Here is a 26,845-nt window from a genome sequence, read left to right on the forward strand (position 1 = left end):
ACTATCAGTTTTTACGACGTCTTATTTTGCCATATCCATTACTATTAAAAATGTTTTTAGCAATAATAATCAAGTCTAATCTGTGTTTTTTATTCAGTAACATTGCACGAGCAAAAGCGAAGCAAGATCACCATACTTAAAACTTACATTGATGCACTCGGTGATATCGTCGAACGTAATTTCCGCGGCTTGACTTCGAAGCTTGTTTGCTTCTTCGGAAGCAATGTTACCTTCCGCAGCTTTACTGAGGAGATTTTCTTTTTCTCTAAGCGATCGTAGAGAAGAAAACACTGGTAAGTTTGCATTAAAATCGCACGCGAATTATGGGCATGATGAAAGAAAATTTTTCTCACCTTCGTTTCCTATCATTTTCCCCTGCTTTGGCTGGCAAAGACAAACCGTCAAACACGACAAATGGGGTAACACCAGCCTTTTTCACTGAATGTAGACATTTCTGGAAAATTTCACCGCACCTTAAGTTGAAACAAGAAGATCTTTAAGATCTTACAACCGCGCTTTTAAAAGTCAACTGTTTTGGTAGCATGAGTGACCCGAAGAAAAAAAAAACGAAAAAAAAATATCGGTTTTGAACCTATTTCCAGCAAATTTGGCACACTGGAAGCTGAGAAAATTACTCTATTTCCGGCCATCATTTTTCAGCTCTTTTCGTCATATCCCCCCCTCGGGAGGGTTTTGTAAAGTTAGCGAATTAGTTGCAAGCCACCGTAATGGTGATTGCTGTCGGCGAAATGTTTATTTGCTAAAAAATTGCGGCCAAATCTTTCGGAGATGAAAGTCAGGACATTTGTAAGGATACAGAAAGTAATTTGGGACCAGTTGCTGACTTGTAAGGCTGAAATTATCCAGAAGTAAGGTTTTTTTAACTTTAACGTGACTAAGGCCACGCGGTGAATAAATTATCGGCTCTTCTTACTGTCTCGTTCTGTTTTTTGTTTCGTTCTCTTTTGGAGTCCGCCGAGGTCATTTTTTCGTCTAAATAACTTGAGAAAAGTTCGAAAAAGATGTTCCTCTTGAATTTTCAGCTTTCAGGCAATAATCCTGGGTTTTTTTGACCGAAACGTAGGTTCACTGGTTATGTTAATGTGTTTCGGTGGCTATGGGCGACCGTCGCTTCCTTTGTCGACCCAAGCAATGAAGCTAGGTTACAAAAAAAATCTAATAATATTTAGTTCTGGTTTTGTTCGATTTCGTTGAAATTTTAATATGATGAAGCTGGATTGTTAACGAATAGATTTTAATACTGCCGATATGAGGTCTAATGCCTAATGGTCTTAATCTTTGTAGAACTTTCTTCGGGATATGTATGGGCATGAGCGATATGAATGACATGATAATAACACTATTAACAACAGCTTTCTTTCTTAAAAGTCATGATTAAATTTAATTGGTGTTTTCCACGAGTAAAGGGCTAGCAAAGTAGTCACACAAGTCATATAATTTAACAACAAAACTCTATCCCGACCGATGTATCGATTTTGGTCACTCCAGTGACCACAGATTGAAAACGTGACAGAAAATTGGCGTTACTTTCGATGATCTCATCATTAGCCAATTATAGGCCATCTTTCAGCTCTTTTCGTCATATCCCCCCCCTCGGGAGAATTTTGTCAAGTTAGCTAATTTAGTATGCAAGCCACCGTAATGGCGGCCACCGTAATGGCGGTCACCGTCGACGAAATGTTTATTTGCTCAAAATTGGGGCAAAATCTTTCGGAGATGGAAATCAGGACATTTGTAAGGATACAGAAAGTAATTTGGGGCCGGTTGCTGGCTTCTAAGGCTGAATTTATCCAGAAGTAAGCTGTATTTTCGTTTTCGTGCCGAAAGCCGTGCGATGAGATGTTATCGGCTTGTTCTGCTGTCTTGTTCTGTTTTTCTCTTGGTCTTTGTTGTAGCCCGCCGAGGCCAGTCTTTCGTCTAAATCAGTTGAAAAAAGTTCGAAAAAGATGTTCCCAGTCAAGTTTAAGATCTCAGGCGATAATTCTGGAGATTTTTGGCCGAAACGTTCGGCTTTGTTCGGTTGCTATGGGCGACCGTTGCTTCCTTTGTTAGGTCAAGTCTGGGGAGTGAGGTCACAAAAAAATTCTAATTAATTCTGGTTTTGTTCGATTTCGCTGAAATTTTAACACGATAAGGCTGGATTGTTAACGAATAGATTTACCGCCTGCCGATGTGTGGTAGCTATTAACGCTGAAGTGTTATATCGCTTCGAAGTCAGGGTTTTGAAGAGATTTTTTGGCAGCGTGTGGGTTCGGCGTGATTTTGTAATCGGAGGTTTTTGTTGACCCCGAAAGAAAAAATATCCGGAAAAGGTCATTTCATCGACGATTCAAAGGAACATAAATATGTATATGTTCCGAGCGAAATTTCTGCTGAAAAAATATAATTTTTGACGAACGCTGGGTTTTTAATTTTTTCCCGCGAAAGTCAGTATCGGAGATGAGATTCATTAATGTTTCAACAGCTTTTGGCGAGTAAACATCACAGGTTGCGTGACTCAAAATTTGGCCGAGTGGAAGCGTGGGTCTGGTCGCAGACAAAACTGCGAAAAACAAGAAGATCTGTTAGATCTTATAACCGCGCTTTTAAAATTTAACTGTTCGCTTAGCACTACCGTCGGAACGCAGTGCACATTCCAAAGCAGTCATTGATGATTCTTTTCTTACTGTAGACATCACATCACTTGATCAACACAAACTGTATTATTGCACCATCAGTGGTAGCCGTTGACAAATCTCCGATGACTTAATGGTCTTAATCTAGAACTTTCTTCGGGATATGTATGGGCATGAACGATATCAACGACACAATAATAACACTATTAACAATAGCTTTCTTTCTTAAAAGTCATGATTAAATTTAATTGGTGTTTTCCACGAGTAAAGGGCTAGCAAAGTAGTCACACAAGTCATAAAAAAACCCTATCCCGACCGATGTATCGATTTTGGTCACTCCAGTGACCACAGATTGAAAACGTGACAGAAAATTGGCGTTACTTTTGATTCTCACCAAATTTGTCGTATCCCCCCCCTCGGGAGAATTTTGTTAAGTTAGCTAATTTAGTATGCAAGCCACCGTAATGGCGGTCGCCGCCGGCGAAATGTTTATTTGCTCAAAATTGGGGCAAAATCTTTCGGAGATGGAAATCAGGACATTTGTAAGGATACAGAAAGTAATTTGGGGCCGGTTGCTGGCTTCTAAGGCTGAATTTATCCAGAAGTAAGCTGTATTTTCGTTTTCGTGCCGAAAGCCGTGCGATGAAATGTTATCGGCTTGTTCTGCTATCTTGTTCTGTTTTTCTCTTGGTCTTTGTTGTAGCCCGCCGAGGCCAGTCTTTCGTCTAAATCAGTTGAAAAAAGTTCGAAAAAGATGTTCCCATTCAAGTTTAAACTCTCAGGCGATAATTCTGGAGATTTTTGGCCGAAACGTTCGGCTTTGTTATGTTGGTGTTTTTCGGTTGCTATGGGCGACCGTTGCTTCCTTTGTTAGGACAAGTCTGGGGAGTGAGGTCACAAAAGAATTCTAATTAATTCTGGTTTTGTTCGATTTCGCTGAAATTTTAACACGATAAGGCTGGATTGTTAACGAATAGATTTACCGCCTGCCGATGTGTGGTAGCTATTAACGCTGAAGTGTTATATCGCTTCGAAGTCAGGGTTTTGAAGAGATTTTTTTGCAACATGTGGGTTCGGCGTGATTTTGTAATCGGAGGTTTTTGTTGACCCCGAGGGAAAAAATATCCGGAAAAGGTCATTTCATCGACGATTCAAAGGAATATAAATATGTATATGTTCCGAGCTAAATTTCTGCTGAAAAAATATAATTTTTGACGAACGCTGGGTTTTTAATTTTTTCCCGCGAAAGTCAGTATCGGAGATGAGATTTATTAATGTTTCAACAGCTTTTGGCGAGTAAACATCACAGGTTGCGTGACTAAAAATTTGGCCGAGTGGAAGCGTGGGTCTGGTCGCAGACAAAACTGCGAAAAACAAGAAGATCTGTTAGATCTTATAACCGCGCTTTTAAAATTTAACTGTTCGCTTAGCACTACCGTCGGAACGCAGTGCACATTCCAAAGCAGTCATTGATGATTCTTTTCTTACTGTAGACATCACATCACTTGATCAACACAAACTGTATTATTGCACCATCAGTGGTAGCCTTTGACAAATCTCCGATGACTTAATGGTCTTAATCTAGAACTTTCTTCGGGATATGTATGGGCATTAACGATATCAACGACACAATAATAACACTATTAACAACAGCTTTCTTTCTTAAAAGTCATGATTAAATTTAATTGGTGTTTTCCACGAGTAAAGGGCTAGCAAAGTAGTCACACAAGTCATAAAAAAACCCTATCCCGACCGATGTATCGATTTTGGTCACTCCAGTGACCACAGATTGAAAACGTGACAGAAAATTGGCGTTACTTTTGATTCTCACCAAATTTGTCGTATCCCCCCCCTCGGGAGAATTTTGTCAAGTTAACTAATTTAGTATGGAAGCCACCGTAATGGCGGTCGCCGCCGGCGAAATGTTTATTTGCTCAAATTGGGGCAAAATCTTTCGGAGATGGAAATCAGGACATTTGTAAGGATACAGAAAGTAATTTGGGACCGGTTGCTGCCTTCTAAGGCTGAATTTATCCAGAAGTAAGCTGTATTTTCGTTTTCGTGTCGAAAGCCACGCGATGAAATATTATCGGCTTGTTCTGCTGTCTTGTTCTGTTTTTTCTCTTTGTCGTTTTTGTAGCCCGCCAAGGCCAGTCTTTCGTCTAAATCAGTTGAAAAAGGTTGGAAAAAGATGTTCCCATTCAAGTTTAAACTCTCAGTCGATAATTGTGGAGTTTTTTGGCCGAAACGTCGGCTTTGTTATGTTCGTGTCTTTCGGTTGCTATGGGCGACCGTTGCTTCCTTTGTTAGGACAAGTCTGGGAAGTGTGGTCACAAAAAAATTCGAATTAATTCTGGTTTTGTTCGATTTCGCTGAAATTTTAACACGATAAAGCTGGATTGTTAAGGAATAGATTTACCGCCTGCCGATGTGTGGTAGCTATTAACGCTGAAGTGTTATATCGCTTCGAAGTCAGGGTTTTGAAGAGATTTTTTTGCAACATGTGGGTTCGGCGTGATTTTGTAGTCTGAGGTTTCGGTTGACCCCGAAGGAAAAAATATCCGGAAAAGGTCATTTCATCGACGATTCAAACAAATATAAATATGTATATGTTCCGAGCTAAATTTCTGGTGAAAAAATATAATTTTTGACGAGCGCTGGGTTTTTAATTTATTCCCGCGAAAGATGAGATTTATTGTTTCAACAGCTTTTGGCGAGTAAACATCACAGGTTGCGTGACTCAAAATTTGGCCGAGTGGAAGCTTGGGTCTACTCGACCCGAAGTCGAAAAAAAAAAACCACGGGTAAACCATGAACCGCGCTCGGCCCATGGCCGCGCGGTTAAAAAAAAACCACGGGTAAACCATGTGTAGCGTTGCACTTTCGTCCTGCGTGGCAGACATGTCTAACACCTTTTGACCAATTGTATGTGTTGTTGTTTCTTCCAATGAAAATGCGTTGTGATCGTGTCTTCTGAGATTATTTTACTAGGGGACGGGACGGTGTTTGCCAGGTGAAAGCTATCGATTGTGATTTTTATCGTGAGGGTGTTTTGTCTGATCTTTCTGCATATTCCGAAACACATTTACAGCTGCCTTTGAAGCTTAATATTGTTGGTAAGAAGCTTTGTGAAGTGTGGTGTATTGTACTGTGTTGTTTGTAGTAATGGAGTGAGTAATTAATGGCTCAAGTTTACGAAGCCATTTCGACATGTTCATCAGCAATCTAAGTTAATTGTTGATCGCGTTGCTTTCAAGCGGCACGAACTAAGCTGGCACTAGTTTGTATAGTCCACACTGTTGTGTTTTGCATTTTGCAATTAAGATCTGCCTCCGTCACGGGCATAAAGAAACGCTATCATGCCGACAGAGCAAATTTTCACTCAGTTTATTACCACCTTGTATCGCCAAATGCCACAAAATATACAGCTTAGTTGGATAAAAAATGCTGTAGAGCAAAACAAAAACAGTAGTTTCGAAATAAAGTGCAGGATTGCAAGGATTGAAACTGGTTACAGTTCAAGAAATTAGAGTTTAGTTCAATGTCAAGAAATCAAGTTTACCATTCTTGTGACAGTTTGAACTTTCGAGCCTTTATTTTGTCTGATATTTCTTTGCATCTATCAATATTGACAATGATTTCTACAGATTTTAAAGTAAGCTTGAAGTAATCTCCTGGGCTCAATCATGAAAACAAATGTACAATACATTTCCCTGAATGTTCCCTACCAAGCACCAATCTCTAAAAATAAATGAAAATAGGTCACCATGCTTGCAAAATAGATATGATGTACCAGTCTACCCTATTTTGCCAGTTCTTATAAATAGTACTATTCATTTATTTTATCACTCCACATTACATTTTGCGGTGGCGGGAAGGCAGAGTTTTTTTGATGAACTTTGATAGGCATACATGATGTTTTGAGCATAAGGAACAACATGACAAAACAACTTATGCAAAAGAATCTAAAATAATCCAAATGACATACAATCAAAGCGTTCCTCAAGTTGTTGGATTTTAAGGTCTTAATTTGTGTCCACAAGTAATGATTTTGTTTTGGATGCTATTGAATAAGTGCAAAATTCTGCACTTGATGGGTTTGCAATGTAGTGCTAAGGAATCACCAATAAATGTCACGGTTGTTTGTCCTTCTTTTCTTCTTTTCCTCTGTTGTTGACTGGCTTCCTTTAAGCTGTTTGTTATGAAGCAATGTTTTGTAGACACCCAGTGTATACAGTCATCATGTGAGGCTGCTTCAAGAAGTGCTTGCCTAGGTTTCCTTTTCTATCCGGCTGGTCCAATTAGTACATGAAAGGGATACATGCCAATGCCTTGTCATGTCTTCATGAGATGGCATTGCCATTATCTCTTTGTGTCAGCTCTTGTGTGAGGAACATTGCCATTCTTGTTATCTTGTGGAGAATTTATTCATGTTTTTGGATACTTGGGTTTTTTGTTCTTTTAATGTGTAAAAACAATTGAAGAAGGGGAAAACAGTTTGTTTATCTTCTTGTATTTTTATTCTCAAGGATGTCTTTTATCACTTGGTAAATATGATGTAGTTCTCACCAGCCAAACTTTGCCACTAGAGATTCAGTCTGTTCTGTTTTGGTTTCATTGTCAGCTGAAATAGACTTTAAAAACCTAGGTCTTGATAAGATAGTCATACTCTTGCAGTTGTTTCTGATTGAATTTCATTGTCTTTTAAATTTCCCTTTACTGAGGAACAGCTTTTAATCTACAAGGCTGTATATTATTTTAAAACGGTCAGTCTAACTTAAAATATAATTGCATTTGTGTGATTTTGTGTTTAGTAATAATGCTTTGAATTTCTGTTTTTGCAGTAATGCATGATCATCATGGGTTGGATGAGGGAAAACATACACAAACCAAAGAAAGTCTTAGTGGAGAAAGGACTAGGGATGGTGAGCATCAGCCCTTAATATTATATGTATCAGTTGCCATGTGTTGATAACTTTTTTAGAGTTGTGTCTTGCCAAAATAATTCATTTTTTTGTTACCTCTATGTCATGGGTCTTAATTGTAATGGCCACACTTTTTCAAGAATTTTAGGGTTTATGTCCTTATATTATGCTTCAATATCTGGTTAGCTTATGAGTTTTTTCTTGTACACTAAGTACTCCAGCAATACTAAGAAGAACATTGCAAACCAAATGTGTTAGAGAATGTCAACTTATAGTTTTGGCTATTATTTTTCAAAACACATCTTCTTCAAATCTGGATAAATCAGCCAGTTTCTAATTTTTAATTCCTTTTCATCCCTGCTACAGTAGGAAGGCTTAAAATTTAGCACAGGGAGTGTTTAGTAGATGGAGTTTCAAAATCTTCAGGAAGAAGTGATCGTACAGTACCACTTTGATGCATAGCTTAATATCCTTGTGTATCCACTAAACCAGTCAACAAGAAGTGCTTGCCTAGTGAATAAAGGCTTTGCTTTGATGACTTTTTGTTGCAAAATGAATATTGATTTAGGGACACGTAACATGAGACTGACTGGGGGTTTCCATAGTAATGGAAATGCTATATGCTTGTTTACGTCCAGAAAAAAAAATCGTGGTTAATTTAAGATCGGGTCAGTTTTAATTCGGTTTTCGGGATACATTTGGTTATAGATCAGGGAAAATACTCTCTTTTGACACTAATTCTGAAAATAGAGTGTTCTAACAATATTTTGGGTTTTTCAACCATTTTTTAGCTTTTATATTTAATTCTATGGTTTGAAAAAAAAATTTTCAAGGTAATGTTAGCTTCCATGAAGGCAAATTTTTTTTTCCTATAAAGTATATTTTATGCTCTTTCAAATGAGATATTACAGGCTAGAGTGCTGTAAATACTTGTAGAAATATTAGCTAAAGAGTACGGGTTAATTATTAACGAAAACCTCTCGTCGACAAAGAGTTAAGGAGCTGCAAAAAGATGGCTCGATCAGCCTGTACCTGTAGTACCCATTTTGTATTTGTAATCATAGAACAACAAAACTCTTTCTCTGCCTCACCAGAGATCAGTCGGGGGGTAGCTTACAATCCTGACAACAGTGCCCCATTTCTTTTTCAGTCACAACAGTAAAACTTGTAGCCAAAATATTGCTGTACCGTGCAATTTGTGTGAAAAAACTTTGACACAAAAGTTATTTCCAAATACTGTTGCAAAATGCATCTTTGAAAATTCAAGGAGGTTGTCAAGCATTTTATAGTGTTTTGAGTTCTAGGGATTAGTGCTTTTTATGGTTCGCACGATCACTAATCGACTAGCCACTTTGATTTAGCAAGCTTTGGGTCAAGCTTCTTACAAAATTTGGGTTCGTGGCTTGTTTCAGAAATGAGAGTCAATTATATAGAAACTTTCAGTGAATGATAGAGTTTAGTTTACATGTCTTTTACCATAATACTTCTGAACTTCTGCTCAAGTGATTTCCCCGAAACTTGGGCATGGTTTTTATTAAGTCAAAATAAGTTGGTTCCAGAAATAATATTGAGTAAAAGTATGCCTGCCCAGCAAAAGTTTTTTACTGGTAGTGTTGTTGTTCAAAAAATGGGGTCCAGTCAAACACCAGTAAGAATAAAAATATTATCCCCAGTAAATGGAATTAAGTAACATTATCACCGAGTGAAAGACAAAATATTTCCCAAAATTTCTTAGCCAACACTTCAAAGCCCCAAACTTTGACACGGGTGAGTGTGCCCAGGATAACTGTAGAGCCATCTTAAGTAATGATGAAATGGAATCAATACAATAACCATGATAAGAATGGTGTTATCCTTTTGATACAATATTAATAACAAACAGTGGAGCTTGACTTTTCAAATTTACAGAAAAACTCAAATTGCATCCAGGGCCACCAGATCACAGTTTTCATGCAATATACATTTAAATAGAAAGGAAGTGTTAACCAAATTAACTTTAACTAAAAATAACAGACACTTTTTAAATATAAAGTGGTTTGCTATTAAACAGTTAAAAACCAGTTCCTTTATATTGCTATATGTGAAAACATAAAAAATGAAAAGGTTTTGTCAAACACAACTTGATACACCACCACCACCACCAGTCCACCCACATATGGTACTCTCCCATGTAGATGTGGAAGGAAAACAACTTGTTAATTTCACTCTAAGAGGAATTGGAGTTTGCAAGCCCTGACAGTTGTTCAGATTGTTTTCTTTGGAGTTAGAGACAATAAATTGATTAACACCAAATTAATTAAGAGAGCACTCAACAAGCAAATTGATGGCATTTTGTTGGGTTCTTCATTAGGCCACTGCTTTTTTTTTTATCATGACAGAACTCAAAAGTGATACAGTAAACACCCGCGTATAAGAACCTAGTGATTTAAGAACCTACAGGCTGAAATTGGGCATTTTAATACCCAAATATATAAGAACCTATTTAGGCTGGCAAAGAACAATAGGTTCTTATACAAAAAAACACTCTTATTTTGTAGCCAAAATACTGGATTTTAATTGATAGAAATTGTGAAATTTCTGAGAAACACCATGAAAATTATTTGTTTAATTGAAAATCTTTTAAATACAGAGTATAGAATACTGTATAAAATTATGCTGGTGTAGCCTTGGGACTTGAATCTGTAGAGTGCCCTGACTTTTGCTCATGTGAAATACACATTACATTATTTATTATTGTTTAAAAAATAAGGCTTGGCATTTTTGCGGTTTAAAATACAAATGTTCAACCATTATGACATACTAGTACTACAGTAGCTCTCTGAATGGTATCACTATGACAACTCCTACAAATAAGAACCTACTAAGAACCTAATCAGCCTGAGTTCGGAAAAACTACCCCAAAATATAAGAACCCATTCAGCCTGAACCCAAAAATTCTAGGTTCTTATACGCGGGTGTTTACTGTATTGTTCATAAAATGCTTGACAGTGGCCTTATGTATGACTAGTTTTATGGACGTTATTTGAAGATATGCTGTTGATGGACAAACCAAATAAATCTGATATGTTTTACGGTCAACAAATTTGAAGATGACATGGTCCATTTCCTGGACATTTCCCTGAAAAGAACATCCACTGACACACAAACACTGGACAGAATAAACGTTGGCCTCGCAAAATTGCTTGGGTTAGAGCCTTGTTGCACCAGGCTTCTCATATATGTGAAATAAAACGTTCCTGTTAGGGAATGGCTTTCCTAAATCTGTGGCTTCTAATCTTGTGAGGTGTTTCAGACACAGTAGCTTGGAACCTAGAACATCTTATCCCAATAACAGCAAGACTATGAGTTTTAAGGATTTTAAATTCTAATGTGGGGTTTGGGACTGGCACTACTGGGTAAGTTTTGCTAGCCTAATGATATAATTTTTAAAGCAGATGGGAGCTCCTCTGGGGGCCTGTCCAGGAATCCCCATCAATGTCCCAGACCAAAAATGACATGTTCTTCATTACTTCATCTCATACAGGAAGTAAGTGATGTCTGAACAGTTTTCATTGAAGTGCCTTGAAACCAGAACCAGAGTATTACATGTAACAATATTACAAACAACACAACAAAGAAAGTACAGGATGCAAGACAGAGGACAGTGATGCAAACCCAAATGCAAGTTAATTTTGAAACCAAATTAAAAATTGCTATATAGAATGAGACGGGTAACTGCAATCACAACTGGTGGTTTGCTATTTGCATGAAAAATTAGCAGACATTAAGTTGAAGGAAGTGAGTTTATAGAGAAGTCCATTTCCATCATGTTAATCAAAAACTGGTTTTCTTATTTAGGTATAGAAATGCAGTATGCATAGTTATTTATAATTTTAATTACAGCAATATTACTGTTGTACTCTTGAGGCGCAGTGGCCTCTTGGTTAGTGCGCTCGTCTCTGGATTGAGCGGTCCGGGTTCGAGCCCTGGCCAGGGACACTGTGTTGTGTTCTTGGGCAAGGCACTTTACTCTCACAGTGCCTCTCTCCACCCAGGCGTATAAATGGGTACCGGCGAATTTAGTGCTGGGGTAACCCTGTGACGAACTAGCATCCCATCCAGGGGGGAGTAGAAATACTCCTAGTCGCTTCATGCTAAGGAAACCGGGATAAGCTCTGGCCTGGTGGACCACTTGGCTTGTATGCAGACTTTACCACCCTTACCCCTGTTGTACTTAAGATTATAATTCCAAAGCTCTTTTTAAAATCTGATTTCAGTTTCATTAGGTAGTTTGGTGCTTTGGGCCCAAAACAGTAGCCTGAAAACGGTCCCTGTAAGTTGACAAGCCCTTGTGTAGCCAGGAAGTTTCAAGAAATGGGTCCCTTCACAGAAAGTGTCAGTTTTCCACAATATTGTCGTGTCCATTAATGAAGTAAATCCCTTTCCGTATTTTTAATAGCCTGGCCAAACCATACCTAGAGGCATTAGATGATATGATTGATGAGGAGGAAGGGGAGTTAGAAGAAGATGAAGAAGAAGAAGAAGGATAAGAGGATCAAGAAGAACAAGAGGAAGGGCAAGAAGAACAAGACAGTGATGATGAAGACCTCTACAGAAAGTTAATAGAGGATGAGAATAATCAGTATTTATTTTGTAGATTTTTTAAATTTTTATCAGTATTTCTTTCACAGATGTATTAATAAGTAATAATTAAGTAAATAGAGGATGAGTCTGACATTGTTTTGATTGTTCTACATTTACAACAGCTTATTCAAATTAGCCCAAGCTCAAAGGCTGAAGAAAATATGTCATCACTTTTTTACTAAATGAACCACAAATCACTGGGTTGTCTGTGAATAGTTTTGTTGGATCTAGATTTAAGGGACGAAAGAGTGACAGAACTTTTCATCTTTGTTTTAAGAACCCAGTCACAGTTGTGCATGACTAACTGTGGCCACCCTCCTTGGTTTAAATAAGCTAATCAAAATGCATGAACTAGGTACGGTGAAAATATCAAGCATCATGTAACCTGTTGATCAGTCGACAACTCCACCTCTCACATTTCTTTTCATAATTTTGGATTTGCCAGGTTTAAATGGAAGCCATAAGAAAGTTGTTGAAAACATGTCAAAAAATGATGAAAAAAATTATTTTGGTGGCCTGTTTTAGAAGTGCACCACTGTAAATGCAATGATAAGTATTATATTAGTATGTCCAAAAGGCATTTACCTGTCAAAAATAGAATTTCTCAAACTAATTCTAATTTTGGATATTTTGCCTTTGTAACAATAAAAATCTCAAGATTATAGTGGTTTTACAACACGGACTAAAAACAGGCCCTAAAATATATTTTTCGAAAATGTTTGGATAAAGCAACGGTTTGTATCATCCGTGAGCATTGTAGATAATTCAAGCCAATTAATTCAAGGTAACAAGTCAGATTGTTTTGGTTCGCCTGTGTGTAGAAAGATCTATAAGATTCCAGTTGATAGTGATAATTGTAATCATACCTGCTCATGAAAACACCAGTTGTATAAATTACAGTCTAGCCATAAATAAAAAAAAAAGATTTGTAATCTTCTTTGTCATAACTGAATTATATTATTGAACTAGTATGAGGTCCGTGTTGGTAAAACATTGGTCGAGTTCTTCACCTTGCAATGTTATGGCGAGATCCATAGACTTATATAAAAAAAAAAAAAAGAAATACCCATATCAGTATCCGACGTAAGTTTCATTCCATGTTCAATGCTCAATTCCTGAGTGGTGTGCCTTAACAAACGAGGACTAACAATGGAGCTATAAATCAATGAACATAATAAATCCCTCTAAGAATCCCCAACCGAAACAAGTGATACGTTGTTGAGGTATCACTGAATTCCTAATTTTCAACCTTCTGCTTTCATTTCATCGTTTCTCCCGGTTAATAGCAGGCACCCGTTGTAGCTAGTTCCAGCCGATCCCAGGAATGCAAATCTCATTAGCAGTCAGTGCTCTATCTGATAACCATAACGGGTACTTTTAAGGGTATCAAGTCTTACATCGGAGATTCGGTGATATTTCTTTCTAAAAACAGAAATAGTGTTCAACATAACCTGCCTCAGCACGTTTGCGAAAATCTATTGGTTCCTTTCAGAGGTTTCTTTAAGAGCACTCGGCTAACCTCCAGGTACGATTTCCGTACAGGCCATACATTAATTATGTCTGCAACCATCTCAAACTATCACACTATACTCAAACAGCAATCGTGAAAAGAACAACTCAGTCAAAAAATTGCATGCATAATTAATGTAAGGGGTGGTGCGAAAATCTTGCCAACCTCCCTGCCAAAATAAGAGAGCCCCTCCGCCAGTTTTGTCCGCATAGTATAACTTCAACTGACGGAATCGCTATGATAACGATGACGACCACAAAGCGCTTTGTGGTGTATTGAATAGGCCACAAAGCGCTTTGTGTTGTTTTGAATTGGCCACAAAGCGCTTTGTGGTGTGAAAAATTGGAAAAACCAAATTATTTCAGAAAATAGCTGTGAGATATTTGCGAGTCAACGAGCCATCCAGTTTTCAATGTTAAATCCCAAAATAAAACACCACATAGCGCTCTGTGGTGTTTTGAATAGGCCACAAAGCGCTCTGTGGTGTTTTGAATAGGCCACGAAGTGCTCTGTGGTTTTTCGACTACTACTGCTGTTTTGTAAAGCAAAGCGAACTAGGAACAGTTAGAAAGCACTCCGGCCATAAAATCTACTCGACAAGAAACTTTCTGCAATAAATGTTCGATGCTACAGGAGACGGCTTATTCAAAAAGGTTCAGTCAGCCTCAACAAACTCATACTGAGAGGAGGGCTTTCGCGAACCGGCTTTCGTGTGAGTGACACTGGAAATAGAGAAATATTGCGCAGATTGAGTGGTAGTTTTACAGCACCGAAACTTAAATTGGTTACACTGCTTCTCAGGGATTTCGTTTTGCCTCTGTAATATCATTGAACGATCTGAACGATTTGAGGATAATCGAAGCGCGGAGTTTAATATTGGCTGGCCGGGAACACGCACTTCGCAAACCGGAGAGTAACCACTGTTTAAATCTTCGATCGAACTTTCATGTTGAATTTGAAACTGAAAATACACTAAGCGGTCAATTTCCGATAGAAATCTTGTGAGGTAAATGCAATTCTTGCAAATAGTCGTTGCATATTTACGTTTAAAGTCACTCTGGTTCAGAGTAAAGACATACAAAGTCAACTACTGCTTCCGTACGCTACCCCTCCAAAAATCAATTTTTGCTCGAAGACCGAACTGCAACGGAGTTTAGTTACCAGTCTTATGCTGCGTGTTGTTAGATAGAACGCATGATATGATTGGCTCTGTATATCCCATTACGTCAGAGGACATGTCTGCCACATAGGACATAACTGCAAGGGTACAACCATGAACCGCGCTCGGCCCATGGCCGCGCGGTTAAAAAACCACGGGTAAACCATGAACCGCGCTCGGCCCATGGCCGCGCGGTTAACAAGAAGATCTGTTAGATCTTATAACCGCGCTTTTAAAATTTAACTGTTCGCTTAGCACTACCGTCGGAACGCAGTGCACATTCCAAAGCAGTCATTGATGATTCTTTTCTTACTGTAGACATCACATCACTTGATCAACACAAACTGTATTATTGCACCATCAGTGGTAGCCGTTGACAAATCTCCGATGACTTAATGGTCTTAATCTTGAACTTTCTTCGGGATATGTATGGGCATGAACGATATCAACGACACAATAATAACACTATTAACAACAGCTTTCTTTCTTAAAAGTCATGATTAAATTTAATTGGTGTTTTCCACGAGTAAAGGGCTAGCAAAGTAGTCACACAAGTCATAAAAAAACCCTATCCCGACCGATGTATCGATTTTGGTCACTCCAGTGACCACAGATTGAAAACGTGACAGAAAATTGACGTTACTTTCGATTCTCACCAAATTTAGACAGTGGGATGATCTCATCCTAGCCAATTACAGGCCATTTTTCAGCTCTTTTCGTCATATCCCCCCCACGGAAGAATTTTGTCAAGTTAGCTAATTTAGTATGCAAGCCACCGTAATGGCGGTCGCCGCCGGCGAAATGTTTATTTGCTCAAAATTGAGGCAAAATCTTTCGGAGATGGAAATCAGGACATTTGTAAGGATACAGAAAGTAATTTGGGACCGGTTGCTGGCTTCTAAGGCTGAATTTATCCAGAAGTAAGCTGTATTTTCGTTTTCGTGTCGAAAGCCACGCGATGAAATATTATCGGCTTGTTCTGCTGTCTTGTTCTGTTTTTTCTCTTTGTCGTTTTTGTAGCCCGCCGAGGCCAGTCTTTCGTCTAAATCAGTTGAAAAAGGTTCGAAAAAGATGTTCCCATTCAAGTTTAAACTCTCAGGCGATAATTGTGGAGTTTTTTGGCCGAAACGTCGGCTTTGTTATGTTGGTGTTTTTCGGTTACTATGGGCGACCGTTGCTTCCTTTGTTAGGACAAGTCTGGGAAGTGAGGTCACAAAAAAATTCTAATTAATTCTGGTTTTGTTCGATTTCGCTGAAATTTTAACACGATAAAGTTGGATTGTTAACGAATAGATTTACCGCCTGCCGATGTGTGGTAGCTATTAACGCTGAAGTGTTATATCGCTTCGAAGTCAGGGTTTTGAAGAGATTTTTTTGCAACATGTGGGTTCGGCGTGATTTTGTAATCTGAGGTTTCGGTTGACCCCGAAGGAAAAAATATCCGGAAAAGGTCATTTCATCGACGATTCAAACAAATATAAATATGTATATGTTCCGAGCTAAATTTCTGGTGAAAAAATATAATTTTTGACGAGCGCTGGGTTTTTAATTTATTCCCGCGAAAGATGAGATTTATTGTTTCAACAGCTTTTGGCGAGTAAACATCACAGGTTGCGTGACTCAAAATTTGGCCGATTGGAAGCTTGGGTCTGCTCGCACCGAAGTCGAAAAAAAAAAAGAAGATCTGTTAGATCTTATAACCGCGCTTTTAAAATTTAACTGTTCGCTTAGCACTACCGTCGGAACGCAGTGCACATTCCAAAGCAGTCATTGATGATTCTTTTCTTACTGTAGACATCACATCACTTGATCAACACAAACTGTATTATTGCACCATCAGTGGTAGCCTTTGACAAATCTCCGATGACGTAATGGTCTTAATCTAGAACTTTCTTCGGGATATGTATGGGCATGAACGATATCAACGACACAATAATAACACTATTAACAGCTTTCTTTCTTAAAAGTCATGATTAAATTTAATTGGTGTTTTCCACGAGTAAAGGGCTAGCAAAGTAGTCACACAAGTCATAAAAAAACCCTATCCCGACCGATGTATCGATTTTGGTCACTCCAGTGACCACAGATTGAAAACGTGACAGAAAATTGGCGTTACTTTTGATTCTCACCAAATTTGTCGTATCCCCCCCCCTCGGGAGAATTTTGTTAAGTTAGCTAATTTAGTATGCAAGCCACCGTAATGGCGGTCGCCGCCGGCGAAATGTTTATTTGCTCCAAATTGGGGCAAAATCTTTCGGAGATGGAAATCAGGACATTTGTAAGGATACAGACAGTAATTTGGGACCGGTTGCTGCCTTCTAAGGCTGAATTTATCCAGAAGTAAGCTGTATTTTCGTTTTCGTGTCGAAAGCCACGCGATGAAATATTATCGGCTTGTTCTGCTGTCTTGTTCTGTTTTTTCTCTTTGTCGTTTTTGTAGCCCGCCGAGGCCAGTCTTTCGTCTAAATCAGTTGAAAAAGGTTCGAAAAAGATGTTCCCATTCAAGTTTAAACTCTCAGGCGATAATTGTGGAGTTTTTTGGCCGAAACGTCGGCCTTGTTATGTTGGTGTTTTTCGGTTGCTATGGGCGACCGTTGCTCCCTTTGTTAGGACAAGTCTGGGAAGTGAGGTCACAAAAAAATTCTAATTAATTCTGGTTTTGTTCGATTTCGCTGAAATTTTAACACGATAAAGTTGGATTGTTAACGAATAGATTTACCGCCTGCCGATGTGTGGTAGCTATTAACGCTGAAGTGTTATATCGCTTCGAAGTCAGGGTTTTGAAGAGATTTTTTTGCAACATGTGGGTTCGGCGTGATTTTGTAATCTGAGGTTTCGGTTGACCCCGAAGGAAAAAATATCCGGAAAAGGTCATTTCATCGACGATTCAAAGGAATATAAATATGTATATGTTCCGAGCTAAATTTCTGGTGAAAAAATATAATTTTTGACGAGCGCTGGGTTTTTAATTTATTCCCGCGAAAGATGAGATTTATTGTTTCAACAGCTTTTGGCGAGTAAACATCACAGGTTGCGTGACTCAAAATTTGGCCGATTGGAAGCTTGGGTCTGCTCGCACCGAAGTCGAAAAAAAAAAAACCACGGGTAAACCATGAACCGCGCTCGGCCCATGGCCGCGCGGTTAAAAAACCACGGGTAAACCATGAACCGCGCTCGGCCCATGGCCGCGCGGTTAAAAAACCACGGGTAAACCATGAACCGCGCTCGGCCCATGGCCGCGCGGTTAAAAAAAAACCACGGGTAAACCATGAACCGCGCTCGGCCCATGGCCGCGCGGTTAAAAATTATGAAGTAACCAACTTTGAGCATGAGAGAATCGGATCGAGCGAAAATTTCAAAATATTTCTCACCTATCTCGCCTTCCACTCTGCGCGAAAGACAGACTCAAACCCTTGTGCAGCCAACAGGAAGCATCAATAGCTGCTGTTTGGCCAGAAAGATCACGGAGATTCCTTTTTTTGCAAAACTTAAGAATAAATGGCAGCAGACCCTGAATCCCCATTACGCATTCAGTATTACGAGACGTGCACTCGACCGCGTCAAGGAGCAAATGATAATATTTTAACTGAACGACCACAATGCAACAATAATAATAATAATAATAATAATAATAATAATAATAATCAATATTTAAACAGGGTGACCCCTTCAGTCGCAGGACTGGTATCAACGGGGGCTCTGTATAACATAAAATAAAAAGAGCATGTATAAATAATATATATCTATAAAAAAACTAACTACTTTAAAAGATACGCTGAAATGTTTAAAAAATTAAAAAGCTTAAAAAGGTAATAGCGTTCTCATAAAAATTGGATATCGAATTGAAAATGTTCTAAAAAATAACCTAAGAAAAAAAATCGGAGATAGCCTTGAAACGTTCCTTAGGTGGCAAAATCTTTATGTTCGTTGGAAGGCTATTAAATGTGCATGCACCATGATAATAAAAAGACTTTTTAGCGACATCTAAATGAAATTTGGGAAGTACAATGTCAGTGATTGACGATCTAGTGCATCTGTTAAAAACATGTTGGTTGTCGCTCTGGCAGCGTAACAGGAAATAGTCTTTAAGTGAGCATAGTGCGTACATTAAGCTCTTAAAATGTGTTCTCAAGTTATCCGGTATTTCACTTTAATGTAGCACCAATTATCTCCAGTGGCTGGTTAAAAGTGCCATATTTTAACTTTTTAGGATGAGAACAGTCCTTCAAAAGGTAGGTCCCCCAGTGTCAGTAAGTACTTATATTGTTTTTCTGTTATTTGAATTCCTTTCATCGCAAACCTCTGACACTTCCCCAATCCGAATGATATTTTGTACGTTTGCTTAAGACCGGTGAATGGCTTCCAGGATGGAATGCAACAAGTAAGGGCGACATCTGTGGTAAGGGTGGGCGTGAGAGATAGTGGGGGTAGTGGGGGTGGGAGGTGGGAGGTGGGAGGTGGGAGGTGGGAGGTGGGGGGTGTGGGAGGTGGGGGGTGAGATGTAGTGTGATTGAAAGCGTCTGCCGCTTCTAAGATATTTTCGCGCCTGATGAAATTTCCTTTCCTTGGAAAGAAATCAAGCAGTTTTAGCCTGTTTGCTTGATAGCACCGTGTTATTTCAACGCTGTCTATTTTTTTTTCCTGATTTAAAGCAAATATCACTTTGAACATTTCAAATGTGGAGCAACTTAACGTCGCCATTGGAGATTATGCAAGTGTGAATGTTGCAAACCCAGGTAAGTTTATATTTCTACTTTCTGGTTTTGGAATTTTGGAATTTTAGGGTTTTTCTATGAGAAGGTTTGAGTTTAAATTTTGTTTGTAGCATTGCATAACTTTGCGCCTCAGATTAAATATATTTTTCTTGCCTTTCTTGGTTTCAGACGTACTTAAGTTGTTGAGTAGCTTCTAAGGTCACTTTCATTCGCCTCAACGTGTTTAATGTTTTTCTTGTGCTTTTGCATCTTCTTAGGAAACTCTTCGTCATCGGGAAAGACAGCAACTCAAAACATACAAATACGTAGTCCTGTGTCTGAAAAAACGCCTACTCAAAATACGATGTCTCCGACCTCACCAATTCTCTGCAAGGAAACTGCAGGAAGAGTTGCTAGTTATGACATTAAATTCTCTAGAGGAAGGGGCTTTGAATTGACCAAAGAAGGTGGAATGCCCGTCCAAGAAACACCAAACCCAAAGAAATCTCTTGATTTAAGCGAAGATGAAGAGCTAAAAGGACAGCCGGTACAAGAATCGTTTAACCAAGAGAATAGTCCCACTGGTGCTCTACAGACAGAAAATGAAAGTTTGCAACACGTTGAAGAATTCTCTGAAGGGAAACCGGTGCAAGAAACTGAGGACCCACCCAGTGAGAAACCAAAACTCGGCATTGAAGAGCAGAGGGACGAGAGAGAAGAGCAGCCGATTCAGGAGACACAGGGGCCTGGTAAGGGGCAAGGAACAGAGACAATGGAGACAAGTCAAGTCAAGGAAGGCGAAGAAGACGGTCAAGAGGTTATAGAAGGAAAAACACTTCAAGAAAGCGCCAGTTCGAACGTAGATAGCGAAAGTACCAAAGAAGAAGCTTTGCCCACTCAAGAAACCATGGCTGCAGGTAAAGGACCTTTTGAAGAGACTGGTCAAGCACAGGGAACAGAGACAGAGGAGAGAAGTCTGGTCACAGAAGGCGAGGAAGACGATGAAGAACTATCTGAAAGGATGCCACTTCAGGAAAGCGCCAACCCCAACATGGAAACTGAATGTACCAAAGAAGAAGCTTTGCCTACTCAAGAAACCATGGCTGTAGGTAAAGGGCCTTTTGAAGAGACTGGTCCAGCGCAGGGAGCAGAGACAGAGGAGAGAAGTCATGTCAAAGAAGGCGAGGAAGACGATGAAGAATTGTCTGAAAGGACGCCACTTCAGGAAAGCGTCAACCCTAACATGGAAACTGAATGTACCAAAGAAGAAGCTTTGCCTACTCAAGAAACCATGGCTACAGGTAAAGGGCCTTTTGAAGAGACTGGTCAAACGCAGGGAACAGAAACAGAGGAGACAGGTCATGTCAAAGAAGGCGAGGAAGACCATGTAGAAATTTCTGAAGAGAAACCACTTGAGGAAAGCACCAACTCTAACGCGGAAACCGAATGTACCAGAGAAGAAGCTTTGCCTACTCAAGAAACTATGGCAGCGGGAAAAGGGCCTTTTGAAGAGACTGGGCTCGAGGTAGGCGTCAAGGGGCAACCTACAGACGAGTAGTGTTAGAAATGCGTTTACCGAAACGTAGAGTATGAAGGAACAGTTAGAGTGTCAAGCGCTCTTATGGAAAAACTGAGGCTTCTAGTTCACTGTCAGTGATCGGAAATTTTTGCATTATATTTTAGTCTCTTTTTTAAAGAAACTTGCTTTTTATTTGATGTGAGAGGGAAGCAATGGACTGTTTTCGATATATCAAAATTCAGCTTGGCAGTGAGGCTTAGAGGACACAAACAAAGGAAATTGAATGACATGTTTATTCATTTCTTTTATTTGTGTTCTCTAGGCCTCACTATCAAGCTGAATTTTAATATATCGAAAGTGACCTATTGGTAAGACGTACTAACATATTTTCATATTGTTTTAAGTGTTCCTTGTAGAAGTGCAAATAGATAGAACGAGTTTTTCCACTTCGTACAGGTTTGTCCTCTTACGCTTTGATGGACTGTCCAAACTTACTCAGCAGTCGATGTTAAAATACTGATATCAAACGAATACACGATAATTCACAAATAAGTCATGGCTATCTTCATAAAATAAGGGTCATTGCAACAGTGCCACCGCACCTGTGGGAACGGAGGGAAAATGATCCCACCAAGAAGGGAGAAAAATACTCCTAGTTGCTTAATGCTACCAAAACCAAACGTCTATATTTCTCACAACCAGACAAAACATCCCTTAATTATAGGTTTAAAAGTTTATATTTAAAATGGAATATCATCTCCATGATGAGAAACAACTTTTTGACCCGGAGATTGTTTAAGCAATCTGCAGGGTTTAAGTGCTGGTGCAGATTATGCAAATGATATGCAAAAGTTATTCTTAAGAAAAAAAAAAAAAAGGAGAAGACCGCTGCTATAACAAGTATAGCCAGAAGTTCAATAACGTAATTCGTATAACCAGAATAAACCGTAAGCCACACATGTCAATCATCATCCACTGGGAAATCCACGGCTTTGTTCATAGAGCACTTTGATAAAAAGTTTATAGAACGTACAGAGGGTGCTCAGAGCCACCTTTAAGTTCGAAAACTTAAGGTGACTCTAGGTTGCTTTGTAGTAAAGAAATATAAAGAACTGGGTATCATAAATGGCAGATTTTCATACACTACAATTACTTAATGACAGAAAATCTTGAACTTGATGGACAAACTGGAGAAATTCAGGCAGTTTGGAAACTATCGTTTCTGGTTCCCAGTCTTCACCACGGAGCTCATGGTTCCACTCTTCACAGCTTAGATGGAGATCGGTCTGAAAGCAAACGAATTAAGACATCGTGTTAAGGCTTAAACTTGTGTTTGTCATTGATTTTCCTTTACCGACAGAATGAGAAGAGGGACTTCAAATCAGCTGGTGAACATAACATAGAGAAAAGAAGCAGGGAAGAGTATGGCGTTCGGGAGAGGACAAATTAAAGGCGGAAAGGAGATTTTCTGAACGAGGGGGATTACGGTACGGGAAGCGGGGAAAAATAGTACGGAAAGCGGAAATATCTGACGCCCCTACCTACACCGTCCTCTCCGGCCCCCTGTTGAAAATATATGTAACAAGCCACCTCTAAATACCCGTTTCTTTTAGCAGGAGCTCCTTTACAGTTTTGTAACACCATCTGGGGTAGCCAGCTTAGTCTAAAATGTAACCTGCCCTCAGCGTAACCCCTGGGGATTAGGCTCGAGACTACTGACACAGTTTCATCTAGGGTAAGGGGTAACTTGTTAGAAATTTGAGATCTTGAAGGTGGGTAGGGCCTCAAAAGAGATGTGAATTAGAAAAGCCTGTACGAAAAAAAAATTACTTTGGACTGCCGGCCGAGAGCTGTTTGGGGACGGTTGTAATAATTTAGTTCCGCAGACTTGCTTATCGTTACAGTTACGAATGTAACATCATAAAATTCCGAAAGTAACGAACTCTACCCCCTGCCCTCCCGAAAATTAGGTTGTTAGCAAACCCCGAGGAAAGCGACCATCCGAAAGTAGCGAACTGACTTGTGAGAAACGATGGAAATGACACGTACAACAAGCTAGCTGAACAAAAATATTCAGATATTTCAGATGACCCTAGTCTTACTACTCTTTTGAACAAGATTTATTCCTTTCTCTGCTTATTGAGAACATTTCTATTCCATTATGATAGATCGGTCCACGTGTGGTACACGTTATGGTCAACCGAAAGTTGGGACCCCCCAAGAGTGGCGATGGGAAAGGATGTTAAATCCCAAAGGAACAAAGGTTTCATTTCCGAAGCTTTTACGTTCCCATATAAAGGAATAACGAATACTCTCTCACTGTTTCTCTGTTCTGCTCTCCTCTGTCGTCACGGCACCAAATGCTCTCTTCAGAAACAATCAAAGTAAACCCGTCACGTAGTACATTCAGCGCTCGATGCGAGCAGCGCTTGTAATTGAACAGAAAACCTTCTGGCAGGATTTCGTCCGGAAGGTGGATTCCATTAGCCTCTGTAAATGTTAGCTTGGACAGATAACCAGCTAAGACCTTGATTTCCTCCTGTTCACACTCGCTGCTATGAGCTGTTAAAAAGAGAATAATTGTCTTAGGACAGACACACCGATGAACAAAAAAGACCAGTTAAAAAAGAGTCAACCTTGTCGCTGCTACGACGACTTATTAAACGTCCCTCTGGGGAACTTGGGAACACAACATGCGGTATTATACATCGAGAATATGAGAATGTACAAAGAAAATTGAGAATAAAGACGCAATTTCAGGGCGCGCGTTTTCTCGTCTTTCGCGGGAACTTTTTTTTTTTGCGGATCGTGGAAAAAAACGCAAAAATCGCAAAACATTAATTAGAACCCGCAAACATTTCTTGCCACACGGTATTGCCTGGTAAAACTATTTTTAAAATGCTCAAAAACTCACTTGATAATGGTCTTATCATGATTCTACAGTCGACCACGCAACCTGGACATATTATATCTGCCTGAAGATATTTGGGACATGATAGAACCAACCATGCCCGACATCGTGATCTCGTCAACTCATCTTCAAGATGAAGCTCCTCTACAATATTCCATATGTCATTAAATGGGATTGGAAGTTCCTGTAGCTTTCTTTGTACACCTATGTTAGCGACCCACACCTGTGAAGAGAGCAAGAGGTATGTGTTTATATTCGCCGTTGACTTGAACGCATTTGTGAAAGACCCTAATCAATATTTCGGCAACGTGTCCCCTTTAATTTGCTAGACTTCAGTTAGGTTCCACTGAAAATGAATATGCTATGTCATTTAATTTATGGCCTTGCTGTGTATATCAAGGAAACAGGAGCTTGTAATCCCGGTTATATGCTTCTGCAAGAAAATTAATGGGAAAAGCATTTAGTCTTGGGAACGTGACTCATTTTGTGAGCTGTGCCGTTTTGGACCTTTTGAAGTCAGGTAGAAATTGGAAGACGAAAGAATTAGAACAAACAGTAGTATGTACATTTTATCTATTTACCTTTTAATCGTCCTCCCTCCCACTCCCATCTTTCAGTGTTATTTACAAGCTAAAATGCATCGAACAAAGACTTCGGGTACATTGCGATATCCAAGTTGCATTCGGGTCGACAGGTAGGGGGCTGTGGTGGTGGGGGGGGTAGGTGAGGTGTGTTCCAACGACTTATAACAGTGATCGTATAGTAATGTTCCAGTACTTTGAAGGCTACTTTATGTTACATAGCCTACCTTGCATCTTATTGATCTTCCTCGAGGTGTTAAAAAGGTCAAATCATATCTTGCCGCGTATAAATCATCCTCAGCCGGTTGTGTACTAAGAGTCTCCTGTAAGACCTTCTTGTCAATTTGAATGCCTGCCTTGAAAGCAATTTGCCAATCGCTTTTCCTGCCCTTTTGTATTTTGGCAACCGCCTCTGTGAGGTTCCATATTTCAGCAACGTCCGCTGTTAATGATATAACGAGGAGTTAGGTTACTAAAACTGTACCGAGTTATAAGTTAGAGACAGCATAGCAATGATTGCTGAATGCTATAACCAAGGTACAAAACTATCTTACACGCGACCATCTCGGGTTGGGGGCACTTTTCCGACACGTACATCTCTTCCTTCAACCACTTGACAGTGAGACAACCCCCCCCCCCGCCCCTGGCAGGGGAGACCAGTTTCTTATTCTATTGCGCTCTTGCTTATCCCTTACTCTAAATGCATGCTCTCGTCGACTTCAAACTTGCTAAAATTAAGTCAGGAAAGTTGACCAGAGTTCTCGCTCGTTTCAGCTGAGGCAGATGTTGTCATCATTCACGTGCAGCCAGCTGGTTTGTCCCCTTGCTGATGACAGTTAGAACAGACTCTTGCCGATTTTGTCATCACTTACAACACTCCTCCACCTTCCTTTTCGTTTTTCCTAATTTAATTTATTTCTCACCGTTCTTCTGAACGGGCCAAAACTCAAAATTAAATCATCGCCTCTTACGTTTAACTCGGTATAATTAATCGACGTTCTCCAAACTAGTTTGTGAAGACAAATATGGCCGTTCTCTAATATCGCATCGTCCCGACTGGCAGCCCCTGGGTCTCTGAGGATGACCTCGTGGTCGATCTAGGAAAATCTATTCCGTATGCCCATGAAGTGACTAGTTCCTAGTCCTTCTAAATACTCACCTTCACCGGGGTCCCGAATAATAGCTGTACCAAAGTGACACCACATGTCGGCTCCCTGAAATTTCTTTGACTCAATTTCTTGCTTAATCTTACGTAGACATTCCAGTGCATGGCCCACGAGGTCAGCTTGATAAGATGGGATGTCGCTATGAATTCCGGCTACCTAGAAAGATAGAAATCAATGAGTAAGAGACAGAAAATTAATCAAGTGTACTTTGATCAATGCACATTATTCGGGGAAATTTGTTCTATTTTACAATTTAGATGCTTCATTTGGCCACAACTTTGGGTGAATCCGAACATTTAGTTTAAAAAACGTAAGCATTTAACAAACCGGTTTGTAGTCCTCAGAAGGTCTCAGCCGATACTGGGAGCGTGATCCTGGTAACACCATGCGCTCCAACCCTTCAACAGGCACAAGCTTAAGATCACACTCTTCTGGCAGATTCCTATCGTCAATGTAACAACAAATGATGTGCGTTTTAAGTCTCGCTGAAGCCTGTAAATAAATAAATATATAAAAAAACGACAAAACTTGGCATAACTTGAGACAGCTAATGTACCCCACCTGCCTACGATGGAGTAACAACCCATCCAGTTAACAGAAATGCTCCAGCTAGCCACTTTGTTACGAAAACGCGATATGCTCCGAACACTCTGACCTGACGCTATGAGACCGGCAATCAGTTTAATGACTGCACGGCTGGCTCTATGTGTAATGTCACTTATTGACTAAATAAGAAAAGGATATATACTAACTGACTGAAAAGAATCTCCCACCACACCGTGTTGAGTTCAACCGTGACGAAATTTATCAAACCGCGGCGAAGCAAGATAAAGTATCCCAACAAATGTTACGGATACATGTAGTTTCTTGCCCTCAAGATAAAGACCGATCACACGCATAAGAGAGTCCACGAGAATTGACGGTGAAACCTTTTTCGACGAGATGTTTTCTTATGAAAGTTTCAGGTTACATGGCAGGTGAAATTAAATTCGCTAAATTAGACCGCGCGGAGCTCCTCTTTTTTTCTAAATCCATCGAGTGAAGCGAAAAAAGGCGCGAGAGCTAGGAAAATCTGGGATCGTCTTTCTATAGTCTATTTTCTCCTTCGCCGCGCGAATTTG

At 39.6% G+C, this 26,845-nt stretch overlaps 3 protein-coding genes and 1 long non-coding RNA gene across 4 annotated transcripts in view; 2 read left to right on the forward strand and 2 right to left on the reverse strand.

Annotated features, from left to right (window-relative positions):
- Nucleotides 1–13: 13 nt before the first annotated feature.
- LOC145468027 (exonuclease 1-like) lies at nucleotides 14–18,539 on the reverse strand. The gene is made up of 2 exons (XM_081451692.1): nucleotides 18,225–18,539; nucleotides 14–473 (listed from the first exon to the last, which is right to left on the reverse strand). Exons 1-2 carry the CDS (start codon nucleotides 18,374–18,376, stop codon nucleotides 350–352), a joined length of 276 nt encoding a protein of 91 aa, XP_081307818.1. The 5' UTR covers nucleotides 18,377–18,539; the 3' UTR covers nucleotides 14–349.
- Nucleotides 4,652–13,215, forward strand: LOC145468036 (uncharacterized). Its single transcript, XR_014042144.1, has 3 exons — nucleotides 4,652–5,752; nucleotides 7,481–7,561; nucleotides 11,085–13,215. It is a non-coding gene; the product is annotated as an uncharacterized LOC145468036 (long non-coding RNA).
- Nucleotides 18,540–19,064: 525 nt separating the features above from the next.
- On the forward strand, nucleotides 19,065–21,105 carry LOC145468715 (uncharacterized). The gene is made up of 5 exons (XM_081452415.1): nucleotides 19,065–19,085; nucleotides 19,201–19,252; nucleotides 19,506–19,589; nucleotides 19,826–20,680; nucleotides 20,906–21,105. The coding sequence occupies exons 1-5, from the start codon at nucleotides 19,065–19,067 to the stop codon at nucleotides 21,103–21,105; spliced, it is 1,212 nt and encodes a 403-aa protein (XP_081308541.1).
- A 1,097-nt stretch (nucleotides 21,106–22,202) lies between these two features.
- The window catches only part of LOC145467957 (uncharacterized), an 8,834-nt gene continuing 4,191 nt past the window's right edge, over nucleotides 22,203–26,845 (reverse strand). The window contains exons 4-9 of the mRNA XM_081451607.1: nucleotides 26,052–26,216; nucleotides 25,718–25,880; nucleotides 24,786–25,000; nucleotides 23,981–24,200; nucleotides 23,387–23,628; nucleotides 22,203–22,352 (exon numbers count right to left, since the gene is read on the reverse strand). Of these exons, the coding sequence (XP_081307733.1) occupies nucleotides 22,203–22,352; nucleotides 23,387–23,628; nucleotides 23,981–24,200; nucleotides 24,786–25,000; nucleotides 25,718–25,880; nucleotides 26,052–26,216 (1,155 nt within the window). The remainder of the gene's footprint in view (nucleotides 22,353–23,386; nucleotides 23,629–23,980; nucleotides 24,201–24,785; nucleotides 25,001–25,717; nucleotides 25,881–26,051; nucleotides 26,217–26,845) is intronic.

The sequence above is a fragment of the Orbicella franksi genome, chromosome 14 (genome assembly GCF_964199315.1).
Source record: "Orbicella franksi chromosome 14, jaOrbFran1.1, whole genome shotgun sequence".
Taxonomy (NCBI): Eukaryota; Metazoa; Cnidaria; class Anthozoa; order Scleractinia; family Merulinidae; genus Orbicella; species Orbicella franksi.